The sequence below is a fragment of the Bacillus rossius genome, chromosome 6 (genome assembly GCF_032445375.1).
Source record: "Bacillus rossius redtenbacheri isolate Brsri chromosome 6, Brsri_v3, whole genome shotgun sequence".
NCBI classification, from domain to species: Eukaryota; Metazoa; Arthropoda; class Insecta; order Phasmatodea; family Bacillidae; genus Bacillus; species Bacillus rossius.
In genome coordinates this window covers 45,966,467-45,979,831 of record NC_086334.1, presented here as the reverse complement: position 1 = coordinate 45,979,831, position 13,365 = coordinate 45,966,467, and the positions used below count along the sequence as shown (strand labels likewise).

Genomic DNA, 13,365 nt, shown 5'->3' with positions numbered 1-13,365 from the left:
AAAATGCCAGGATATTGCCACAAGTATTTTTGCATCTTCATTGCATAGCAAAGCTATTTTAAAAAGCTTTAAAAAAATGTTCATAAGCCCAGTCTGTTTTCACACAATGTTTGATTATTTTATTGGAGTCTCAACATGTCAAAATACTTATTGAAGAGCGCCTAAAGAAAGTTCAACCAAAATACCATCTTAAAAAGACAATGAAACAAGTACATAAAATGGAAACACTCTGTAATGTACAAAATCTATTTTAAACAAGTAATTAATTTTACAAGTAGTACAAAATTTGAACTCTTGCATGTAAAATTTTATAGGATGCAACAGATACTGTACATAGTAACAAAACAATTACTATTACAACATTTATGTAATGACATGCAACTCAAGGGTATGTTTGCAATTTCAACAAGATGTAGTGTATTCAATTGGGAAAACTGCCAAAGAAAGTTAACAGTTTAAATTTTTTGAAGACATTTCAAATGTACAGTGGCAGATACAGAAATTTATTTCAAGAGTGGATTAAAAAAAAGATATTTGTATTAAAGAAAATTGTGGAATGTGATTCCAGGTGTTTTAACAGCTCACCTTACATCACTCAAATAACGTACTGCCTTCATTGAGACACCTCACTTTTTCATAGTGATTAGGGGAGAATTATTCCCCCCCCCAACGATCCCACCCTGCATCCACCACTGCTTATGTAACTACATTTATAGTTTGTATCAGTTTTGTTTATTTTGAGTTAGTTGTTCCACAGATAAACCAAAACATGAGAAAACATTAAAAATACTGCAAGCTTTTAGCTGCATCATCAAAATATAAACTTAAAACATACAAAATTTAAACAAAATTTTTTTTTGTAAAATCTGCAAGTTTCCAATGTATGCAATTCTGCAGAGTTTGAAGCGTAATATAGAAAAGAGTCATTTATACATAAACATTTCAAATTAACATTATTAACATAATTTACATCCTGATACACCTGCTTCATTGAACTGGGATGAATAACATTCTTTGTTTCGTAAAGAGCCAACACACAACACTTAGCACAATTATTAAATTTCCAGTAACAAATTAGTTACAAAAAGTTAAAAAGCAGCTAATTTTTCTTTAAAACTCAAATATTCAACAATGGAGTAAAGTATTGATCAACATTGTTTACACAGCTGTATTACACACTCCATAGAAAAACATAAACGTTTAGTTGTACGCTCAACTTGCGGAATCCATACAAGTGTCTAGAAACTAAAGTCTCGCGTGAATGACGGTCAGATCCCACGCAGAAACACAGCCTCATCTCGCATATGACACACTCCTGAACCATCACACACCCTGGTTCATTTTTTCGCCTTTGCATCCTCGGTCACCGGTCATTAATGTCTCAACAGAGGAATTCGCAAAAAAAAAAAAAAGAACTTAAAGAGTTTCGAGGAAAAGAGTCTTGCCGAAATGCAGCCAGACGTCAGAACCTCACGACGTCAGAGATGAATGGTTTCCCGTTCACGTGGTGCTACTTCTCCTTGACGGGCCGCTGCGTCAGCGTGCTCTTCGCGGCCGTGGACACGTATCCATTGCTGACCCCGTTGGAGTAACAACTGGAGTACGTTTTCGCATATTCGTTGGAATAGTCTGAGGAAACGGTGTGGGCATTTCCATTCTGCACTCCGTTCTCCTTGCTCGCAGGCTCGTCGAACAGGGGCTGCAGGAAAAATTAAACATAAACCTCAAGAACAAGGGCCAATGATGTTAAGAATAGATAGCTTAGAAGTATAGTAGAACCTTGTTTTAGTTGGATAAATTGAAACCCGAGCTGATCCGAGAGAGACAACAAAAACCATAAACATAAAGAGCGCGAACAGTTTGACTGTTGCTAGATTAAAGACAATTTCACTGAATTAGTGAATTAGCAATAATAGAAACTTGCATAGATTGCATACATTAGTGGGAACATAATGGACTGGAAGAAAGTAGTCAACTGCCAGTGCGTAAATCCTTCTAACATTTTTCACCATTCCTATAACGTAACAAGTTTGAGTAGCAATATACCGATATCACAATACTGATTATTGGATACAGTTAATAATTGTTTCATGAAATGTAGTTTATTATTTTTATATTTATGATTCTTAAACAGCAATTAGTACTTCAGATATTACTGTTACTTGCAGTGAATAAAAACTCAAAATGCGAGTTTTATTTCAATTTTTGTTCCAAATATCTAAATGTTTTAATATCAATTCTAGTACATATAATTTTAAAGTCTTCCGAGGCACATACGATGTTGACCCTTCAACATTTACCGATAAGGTTAAATTACCCAATAAGATTAAATGCACATTCAATTCAAGTTTACCCCTACTTCCAAGGATGGCTACCAAGGATACAGAGCTGTATGTTTATAATAGGTTCAACTAATCAGAACACTGGATCGATTAACTGAACGTGAGCTCAGCACTAACCATGCAGGCACCATTCTGCGCACGACCGCTCTTCTTTTTGCTGTAGCTGGTCTTGTAGAAGTCGGAGAACAGGAACAAGAAGAGTACACCGTGCAGGCCAATCCACACCATGAATGTTTTTGGGTAGCTGCACTCTATGAACAGCAGCTGGAACTGGTGACCGAAGATGAACACAAACTGTACCTGCAACACAAGAGGCAGACATGTCGGTTAAAAAATAATAATTTATCGGACCATAGGCACATAATGTGGCATCTGCGACACTTCACTGCTATAGCAGTCCTTGCTCCCTGCACCTTGCTCACAACCGAAAAAATCAAGCATAAAATTGTGGTGTGTTAACAGTCCTACATGACATTGTTAAAGGTGTCTCACTTGCAGCAAAGACAGATGCCAATCTCAATCCTAGTTAAGACTGCAGAAGCATAGCGTTGGCATCTGTGAGATTCAGAGCCCACATATTTCCAGGATCTCCCATCCTAACAATACCTCAAGATCATGGTGATTATGCCTCTCTGTCCTAATGAAGCCATTAATCATGCATCACTTTAATTACTGTTGTGCTTGTGTGCTAATGCAACTTTATATTTTTGAAGATCCATTTAGTAATTTGCCGTTTACATACAATAACACATTTAAAAGAGCCACAGAGAATGAGTGGTCACACCACTAGTTTCCTATCAAGATATACTCCCAATGGAGTCCAACTCATTTTTCTCAGGTTGTAAACATGACTGGTATTACTGCAGACCAATGGGATTTCTCGGGGTACTACTAATTAATACAGACAGGTCTTCATTCTTACCCAACCACCTCTCACCGTCTCTAAATGACCCTAATGTTAAGATGTTAAGCATCTGTTCATTTAGTTTTCATTCAATGGTGTTCAGTCCGTCACCTGGACCAAGAGAAGATGTCTGAAAGTATATTTTCTGTGGAACCGTTTCTTCATCCGCCTGCACCACTGCATGCTGGGCCGGTAATATGTCAGGTTTCGTTCGCCATCATTTTCACATTTTGTCATGTATACTCACATTGGAGCATCAATAAGCAAACTTTTAAGTATTACAACATTTTGGGATTGATGCCGTGTTTCATTCACTTCCAAACCACACTGCATTCACATCACTACATCATCGCTTACACAACAAGGCTTATGTGCGTACTTTCAGCAACTTATTCTTGCAAAGTGTCAATGTACTATTTGTATTTGAATGTGGATTCACATCCCCACCAATTACACCACTGACTTAAAATAAGAATTATCATAGCTATCTACAATGCTGCATGGCCTATCTAAATTTGTTGTTAAAGCTGTTTAGCCATAGCAAGAGCATTTTATTTATGACTTAATTAATGAACACTATACAGAAAAATGAGAAATCTGCAATCAACAAATATAGTTCAGTTTTAAAATAATAATTTTGCAACACATTTAAAGAAACATTTCACAACCCTTCTAGCACAAACATAATGCTACACCAAGTATTTGTGTCTACTGAAAATATTTGTCTCCAAGACACACCACTGAGGCACAGCTAATTGTGATAGCTTCGAGGTGAGGGGGTTATGGTTTCAAATTCCAGGTAAGGCATGGCATGGATGAGTGTGGCATTTTCAATTGTAATATGAGATTTAGTTTTAGCTTGTGGGCTGACAACTGAAAAACATCAAATATAAAAAAAAAGGGGGGGGGGAATTCAAAATTCACATGCCAGTCCACATATCTTGTAATGTCAAAATTCACATGCCAGTCCACATATCTTGTAAAGTCAAAATTCACATGCCAGTCCACATATCTTGTAATGTAACGACACCAGCGAAGATGGCAGAACTGAGGTGCGTGTGAATAATAAGCAACGTGTACTTGCCATCTGGATAGTGGTGATGTACTTCTTCCACCACAGGTACTTCTGGAACCGAGGGCCCATCGCAGACACCATGTAGTAGAAGTACATGATGATGTGCACAAACGTGTTGAGCAGCGCGAAGAACGTGCTGTGGCCGCCTGGGGACAAGAGGATGGCTCTCACACACAGCAGCGGCTCCAACGACGCTGTGCGCCGAAAATGGGTGGGACATAGTAGCGGATCCAGAGGGGGGGCTAAGGGGCTTCAGCCCCCTCCAAACGCAGCTGGGTCCACTATTGTTTTAGTGTTTTCCTTAATAAAGCCTAGCCTCAGCTGGGTCAAGCCCCTCCCAAACCAAAATCCTGGATCCGCCACTGGTGGGACACATCCACAAGGACATTTCTGTACGCATCGCGCTGGTGACCGAAAGCGTGACAAAATGACGCTTCATTGCTGTACTATATCATTCAATATTAATTCTTAAAGATCCTGTCACACACTCAAATTTTCATCTCCACCTATTTTTGACAATTGAGTTTGAATGGAAATAACTGGAACCAATTGTCTCCACCAAATTAAGTTGGACAGATAACCTTAATTATGTTTTAAATCACGTCACACTATCAAACATTATTTTTGGACTCCACTATCTAGAATTTTTATTTTTATCTCATTTGTAAATTTAAATACATGCAACATATAGCAAGATGGAAATTTTGAAATTGTTATGATATTTGGTAATTTATCAACATTTAAAACTTCTATAAATTTAACATTTAATACTCATTACAGAATGAATAAATGTTCTGTACTTTTTAAAATTTATAGACTCATCATTTGCTATTTACATATAAAACTATTTTAAAAACATAACTTGTACTAGCATTATATCAGTTATTTCACCTTTATAACCTCTTTAATCATCCATGTGTTCCTTCGGTATTTTAAAGATTCGTTGCGACGAAACTGACATTATTTCAGTTTTCAATAGGCACGATTCTGATGGCATCCAACATCCAACTTTTTTTTAAATATTTGATGGAAACAAGTCATCTATCTAACTTATAAAACAAACATGGTTTGCTCTGGTGTCATTTTTGGTGAAGTCTTAATCCTCCAACATTATTTGATCAAACATATTGGAAGGTATTGGAAGCAAAAGTTTGACAGTGTAACACGGTCGTAAGCCAGTTCTTTTGATGCACACTGCTTTTTATGAGTGCTTACAATATTTTAGAAGTGTGTGCAGTGTCTGTATTCAAATTTTGTTGAAAATTTTCCAAGGGGTTGCAGGGGAAGGGGACGAAGGTGCAAAGTTTATCCAATTAATATAAACACACTTTTGTAAATGTTCCCATTGAAACAGAAATGATATTAAGTGCATTTCCTCCCCGCTCACCCTCTTAAAGCATTTCTAAAATAAGCCTAAAATTGGTAATTTCATTGCAACTAAGATACAATTGTTATTCTTTTTTTTTAATTTCTTTTTTTTAATGGCGAAACTAACTAACTTTACATGAATTTTATAGTCGGATCAGAAAAAATCTGTGCACAGAATTCTCAGCATAATCGTTCGCCTTGCAGTATCACATTGTTGAATGACATGCGATATGGCCTCCCACTCATTGTGATGGGTCACTGTATCTTCCCATTATTGTTGTTTCATTGCTATTACTACATATCTAATTCTATAAGCATTGCATTTTTAAAAAGTCAGGCAAGTATTTTTAATTAATATTTATTTTTTGCCTGGCTAATTGCATCATGGTCATCTAATAATGGTTCATTTCCTGAATTTCCTTAGCTGGCTGATGCTTACATCCCTACTTCTAGGATTTTTTATTTACATTTTTTTAATGAGTACTAAGTACACTCAGCAAGTGTAGCCTTAAAGCTAGTGATATCTATTCAGATCCAAAGATTACAAATAACATACAATTCACAAATTAAACTAAGGTTGTTTTGAAATGTTAATTTTTGCTTGTACTCCCGAGGTTTTTAGGCGATTGGCGATCTTTTCCTATCATAACAAAAAATGGTATTACGGATAAATTTAATCCAAAACCTTGAATGTTCTTATTAGTAAACTTATTCATAAAGTTTCATAAATTCTAATAACATAAATGCAAGTGCATACCGTACCAGGGCCGTCAAGAAATACTAAGGGCTCAGGAACAAACATTTTCGTTACTTAATGTATAGATTTTCCAATCCAATGTATATATATTATATTATATTATATTATATTAAATTAAAGTCTGATCTCGAAACTATGGCCTAAACTGTAAACATGATATGCACGTATCACATTTTGTAAGGTTTCCAATCCGTCTATGAGCAACAGACTTAATTTTCGTATCTCTTTATGCATAAAAAAAATTTCCTACACAATCAAACACCCCCCCCCCCCCTCCCCCAAATGGTGATTTGGGCCCTCCTGCTGCCCCCTCTCTCAACGGCCCTGCATGGTACTTGGTCATTTTGTTAAGCAGGTACTGGTTTTAAGGCTATGGCTAATTTTACCTGGGGCAAACTTCATTCCAAGCCAAACACTCATAGGCATGCATCCATGATGGATGACGTGCAGATTGGAGACTTGGTTATTCTTCTTGCGCAGGATGAAGAACAACTGGAAAAGTAAATAAATAAATGAGCATTATTTTTAATAGCTGGTCATCCAGTTATGAAAGGCACTTTCAGGGATAACTATTATAACTACTAGTATAGGACATGCTATATTAGTAGGGTAGCAAGAATAATATGGAAGCACACATCTATTCTACTCTCACCGGATGGTTCTCACTTACAAAATTACTAAATTTCAATTGTTTAAGACAGCGGTGTTAAGCAAATTAACTTTCAATACCAGATGTATGCATATCATCTTAAGGTGTAGGGTGCTACTATAATGGTTGTTTCTTTCCTCTCAATGTTTCTCCATCCTCAAAAATCAAAATAATATCACATTATCTCTTCTTATCAAAAGTAGCATCAGTTTTACTGGTTTATCACATTCTGAAACTAACTGTGGTTATTTTGGAAGTCTTAAACTCCCTGCCCTTTCGTTAATGTGAGCTATATATGTGTATGTGTATATATATATGTACGTGTGTATGTGTATATATATGTACGTGTGTATGTATGTGTGTATACACATTTGACATATACAAATACATACATAAAATACATACATAAAATACATACATACATAAAATACATACATACATAAAATACATACATACATAAAATACATACATACATACATAAAATACATACATACATAAAATACATACATACATACATAAAATACATAAACCTTAAAAAATAGTACAAATTCTTCATTTCTCAATTGAAAAAAAAAAAACATATTGGTGTACTACCCATATATTGTATTAGTTAACTCTCAATTTTTTGTTTTTTTTAACACTTTTCAGTCCTACTACATTGTATTAATTTTCTGAACATCACTGTCTTAATCCATGCAATTTAGTAATTTATTAAGGTAATATAATCACGATATTGTTTGATTCATTTTAACGAGAAAATGTGTAATGTTCTACAGTCTCTGGCAAATGAAGGATGGATGCTAGTATCTGTACCAGCCGGGCTCCCCTGGACTTTAAGAGCCCCTCGTGCGAGAGGCCTACTTGCGCCTGCTTGCGCTTGCAATGCAACTGTGAAAGGAAAATGATAACTGTAGTTCCACTGTTTCCCTACCTCTCTCCCCAGAACACAGAATTTCATTTCAAGGGGTGGAGAGGGTATAACCTCTTTGCCTGCTGTTTGTTTTCAAATTCTCCCCATTTGTTTGTGGGATTTAAGAACTTCTTAGGATTCCTGGGGGGGGGGGGGATATATACTTCCATCTCTCCCCCACACCCCTTTCACACCGGTACCACGGTACTAAAGTCCATGGCAATGCTAGACACAATAGCCTGAAAGACATTGCTTCACATTTTTCCCCACACACTGAATCCATGTAAATAAAGTTAATTAAGTACTGTGCTTACCGTGTCAAAGAACTCCGTGAACTTTGAAAAATAATACCACCAGCACGTCCCTGCCATCTGAAATGAGAGAAAATAGGTTAATTTATGGTGAACACATTTCATCTCAGTTACGCACACACCGCAAGCATACAAATTCTGCAAGGCATTAATCACCAGTATTCCTCGAGTTTGGGTTTAACTAGAATGGAAACTGATTGGTACTTGGATTGATAATGACTATTAAGTTTATTTTATAACACAATATATTTTACTAAAATATTCATAGAAACTCTCATGATCTCAGTGATTTTCAGGGTAATTTTTTTATTATTGTTATCATACATAAGTATATATATGTATACATAATTAAATGCTGAAATATAAGCTTGTATGTGAAGAGACTACCAACTTAAAGTAGATGCAATTTTATAATCTAGGTAAAAACCATATTAGAATATTGCAATATTTCACATTATTTATGATAAGTCCTAATATGTTAAAGATTCTGCAATGTTTAGCTGTTTATCATTTTTGCATACTTAGCTCAGTCTCACATCCCAAATTGGTTATTTCATCTTCTTGTCATAACTAATTATTAAGTAATTTTTCTGTTAAATTTGGCTTAACAGCTCTCTTGTATTTTTTAATGGGTCAGAAGTTTCTCATTAGGTGTTTACTTAAAATTATTTTTGAGCGATATAAAAGTAATCCAGTGATCTAATATAAATCTGAACAGAAACTGTTCATTAGTATCAATGCTCCATTCAATAAACAACAGTGTAAAAACGATGATTCAGCCTTAGCTGCATGGGCCAAGCTGTCAAGTTAGATCAGGCTGACACTTCTTGGGGTCAGAGGGTGTGTGTCCACCTCTCCGATTACGCGGAGACCCAGAACAAATTAGACAAGACTAGAAGTTGAAACGAGACGAGATACAATAATACAAGAGACTCACCCTTACGGCCATGGGGCTGTTTGAGTAATCCACAGGCTGGCATCTGAAGCTGTAGTGGCCAGCCCACCCACTCTGTAGATACTGCAACAAAAAAAAAAAAAACATGTATAGAGAAATCAGAATAACGATAATTACATGCAAGTGTAAAAACTGGCTTGAGGCGTCTCAGACTTCAGAACAGTATTATTACTTTTCCTTTAATGGATTCACACCATTACAATTTTTGCAGTGCTAAATCATTCAATTAAAAAAAAAACGTAATATCTTCTTCACACCGAAATTCTATGGGTGATGTGCTTGTTTACTTTAAGAAAGAAATGGGGAAAGAAAAACTAAATAAACAAAAATTTTTGTTGTGTATATTCAAAAAACTTACATGGCTATTGACACTTAAAACATACACATCTGGGCCTACGCCATTGGCCGTAAGCTATGGGGCTTCTCAGTTGACATTGCAGATGTTGTAACAGCTCACCTTACATCACCCAAAATAACATGCTGCCTTCACTGCTATTTCGAACATTTCTCCAAACTTTTTTTTGGGGGGGGGGGGGGGGTTATATCCCCCCCCCCCCCACCACTTCTGTCGCTCAGTGAAATCGACGCCAAACACTGCTGTTGCATCGCGCACACTGGTTACGTTCTACGTATGGACGGTCCCACAATTGCTGCGTTGCCCGGCATGATGGTGCATAGTTCGCAGCGGTACCACAGGCAGGGAACACTCGTAACATAAACCTGTTGCTTTTAGATACTGTCGAGACGTAGAAAACGCCGCCACAGTGAAAAAGTGTGGTTCATTTTACTGCACATGAAACGAAAGGAATTAAGAGGCCGTGTCACAAATTTGCGCTCCTATCTATATCAATGTTATTTTAAAAGGCAGTTTTTCTCAAAGTCTATAAGAGGTAGGGGCCGGAAATTTTGCCTACTGAAAGTATACAATACATTTAACATAACCGCTTTTTTCAAATTTATTTATCATATCATATATTATTTCTGTGATGAAAATAATATTATCAATATTTTGATTTGTCCAGATACATTGAAATTTTGCTTATATTTATAATTATTTAGCAAAAACTGAAAACGCCATTGAAATGTATTGCACATTACCTTCCGATCAGTGTCTTCATGATCATGATGGGTTTATAAACCTGGGTGTAATCAAGTCTTTAACTATTACATGACAACATTTATACTTAATAATTTGGAGATATGCCTTTTCTATCCTCAGCCCCTGAGCTTTTACTATCTGGTCTGGCGACCGACCTGACACTCTTCAACCACCCCAGGGGTCTCCGATTACACATCTTATCAAAAAAAAAAAAGCTGTTCGTTCATTTGTTTTTGTGTTCGAGCGAAGGTTTACTTCTCCATTAGTGCCACAGAATTCACACATTTATGCCAAGGGAATATTCCGCTGATGTGACGCCATACGAATGTATTATTCGCGACCATACAACTTTTTTGTTTGTCATCGGGAAAATGACGCCGCAGTTTGATTTTTTGTGGTGATATAAAATAAATTTTCTTGGAATGTTCATTTTAAATTGAGCATTTTTAAATGTCAGCGTAGAATATGCTTATCTGCCCATTTTGTTTCTTTCCATAATAATGAGTAAAGTTAACATTGTCATAGACATTTTATTATATTCGTTTGCCGTCCAAGTACAAATGTCACACTATATCGCACGTAATTATATTTTTTTACTAATTTGTTAGTTGTCATTTTATTTAAGTTATAAATAACATTAATAAAAATTATTACTTAATAGTCCAGAATAGAGATTGAGTTATTATTCATTTAATAGGGGTTTAAAATATGGTACTACATACATATTTATATTATCTTCTTGTCTTCTTTGTAACTTTACTGGAAGAATGGCATTTGGTATGTATGTTAACTCACAATGAAAATACTTCAGAAGTACTCAATTAACAGTGAACAACCTAGGGCCTATACTAATTTCATTATGTTCATGAAATATAATTGATATTACTAATAATGAACTGTATGTGTTTTGCGTAGAGATATCGTACGTACTGTATGTGGTACAGACCAACATTAGCTAAGACTCTGTAAATAAGTAATTTCAGTTAATGTGTAGAGAATATTAAAAGTTAGAAATAATGATATATATAAAACAATGCAGAGTTATCAGCATAAAAATAGAAGTTGTTTTTACGTAGCGCCTACTGGAATGTATATTTTGTGTTGAATTATGTGGTATGATTAGTATTCTCTTATTGTAAGTGTGTTTTGTTAAAATCTTATAAAACATCACTTACTGTTGAAGGATTTTCATTTTTTTTGTGATGATCTTACTTAAACAAGTTTTAATTATATTACACATGTATATTTTAAAAGCATTTTAATGTATACTTATAGAATTGTAATAGGCTTTATACGGACTCTCACGATGCATGTGAGCATCTATAATTAATAGAGACCGGAAAAATTCGCGGATTCATTCGGCGATAGGCTAGAAGTCAAATACATATACCTTTTAGATGATTTTGCTATTGGCTTACTGTTCATCTGGACGAATCTCAACCAATTATAAAACACCAACCAAAGAAGGATCGAATCACAGACAAACAAGCTGAGACGACTAACAAGTCAGCAGCAAATGAACTGCCGTTCAGTGGCGTAGCGTGCCATCTCGGCGCCTGGGGCGGGAAACCCATTTTGCCGCCCCCATTCTATAGGTGCTTAATTAAAATTAAATTTCACATGCAATGAGGTACCTTTTATTGAAGTTAAAATAGGATGAGCGGTTTTACAAGCGGATTCTACGGGCCTTATGAGCAGCGAAGTCAGAAATAACTTTGTCAAAATCAATATTAGCAGCCAATTCTTGTTCAATCGACAATATAGTCAAGTTTGATAGTCTATCGGAGTTATGTTCTTATATATTTTTAACGCCTTTTTGGTAATTATATTTAATTTTCGGAGCTCCGAAGTATATGATCAAATTATAATTTTTCGGGGGAATTGTTAAAGTATTTTTTTAGTATTATTATATAGCTATTTTTATAAGTAGTAATAGGGTATGTATTTTATGATGGATGCACCGATTTGTGATGAAACGATTTTATGATATATATATATATATATATATATATATATATATATATATAAAATGTTGTCATATAAATTTTGTGTCTTTTTAACTTGCTGCCTCCTCTCACTGTTCGCAACCTTATTAGTATTTTTTAAGCCTGCTATTAGTTTGGGTTTTAATATTTTTTTGGGTTTACCTGCGCTCGCGGTACGGGGCAATATAGGAGTTTTACTGTGTCCCGGTTTGCGGAAGTTGTTTGGTTTGCCCTGGGTTAAGGTCAAACTTTACAGTACAATGCGTAGTACTAAATTCAATGAGTGCGAAAGAGAGGCATCGACACGGGCCGACGCGTGAAACAAAAGATTTTGTATGAGTAATTAACACAATAAGGAGTGCCGCTCAACTCGGCTCGCGCGCGCCGGGCGGCGCGGTGTGATGCGATGTTGCTGTTCGTATGTAAACAAACAAACGTTATAAAGAGCTCTGTCAGTGATTTCGCAGTTTTTCTTTTAAATAAATATTAAAAAATAGTTGGTGCGCAAAATTCTAGATAAAAATGGAACATTATAGTGTGTCTGACACATGTAATGAATGAATCATAGATCAGATCTCAACCCGCTTCACCGGCGACCCGCCCCCGCGGGCTGCCGCCTGGGGCGGGCCGCCCCCTCCGCCCCACCCACGCTACGCCACTGCTGCCGTTATTTGCCCGAGTGTACAGGGGAATGTGCAGTCTATCCTGAAGGCCGTCGAAACCGCGAATTTTTCCGGTCCCTAATCTACATCAATATTATGGCCGTTTCACAAGATCAAATATTTATTGAATTCAATCTGTTGCATTCATTGTACATGATTTTCGATATGTACATTGAATTCAATACAAATTGAAGATGTTACTCAACTAAGCTTATTCTTATTAACTTATAAGTATTTTGTTTGTTCAGTACATAAAAGTAAAAGATTCGTTATTATTTAAATAATGAGCATCTTTAAGCAATAACGTTTTCAAAATATTTACATAAACATAATGGAATATATATTTTA

At 35.8% G+C, this 13,365-nt stretch overlaps 1 protein-coding gene across 1 annotated transcript in view; it reads right to left on the bottom strand.

The window, feature by feature from the left end:
* Positions 1-214: 214 nt before the first annotated feature.
* Positions 215-13,365, bottom strand: part of LOC134533132 (very long chain fatty acid elongase AAEL008004) — a 139,388-nt gene continuing 126,237 nt past the window's right edge. Inside the window, exons 4-9 of the mRNA XM_063370413.1 lie at positions 9,254-9,334; positions 8,320-8,376; positions 6,833-6,938; positions 4,331-4,467; positions 2,460-2,642; positions 215-1,699 (exon numbers count right to left, since the gene is read on the bottom strand). Of these exons, the coding sequence (XP_063226483.1) occupies positions 1,511-1,699; positions 2,460-2,642; positions 4,331-4,467; positions 6,833-6,938; positions 8,320-8,376; positions 9,254-9,334 (753 nt within the window). The 3' untranslated portion in view covers positions 215-1,510. The remainder of the gene's footprint in view (positions 1,700-2,459; positions 2,643-4,330; positions 4,468-6,832; positions 6,939-8,319; positions 8,377-9,253; positions 9,335-13,365) is intronic.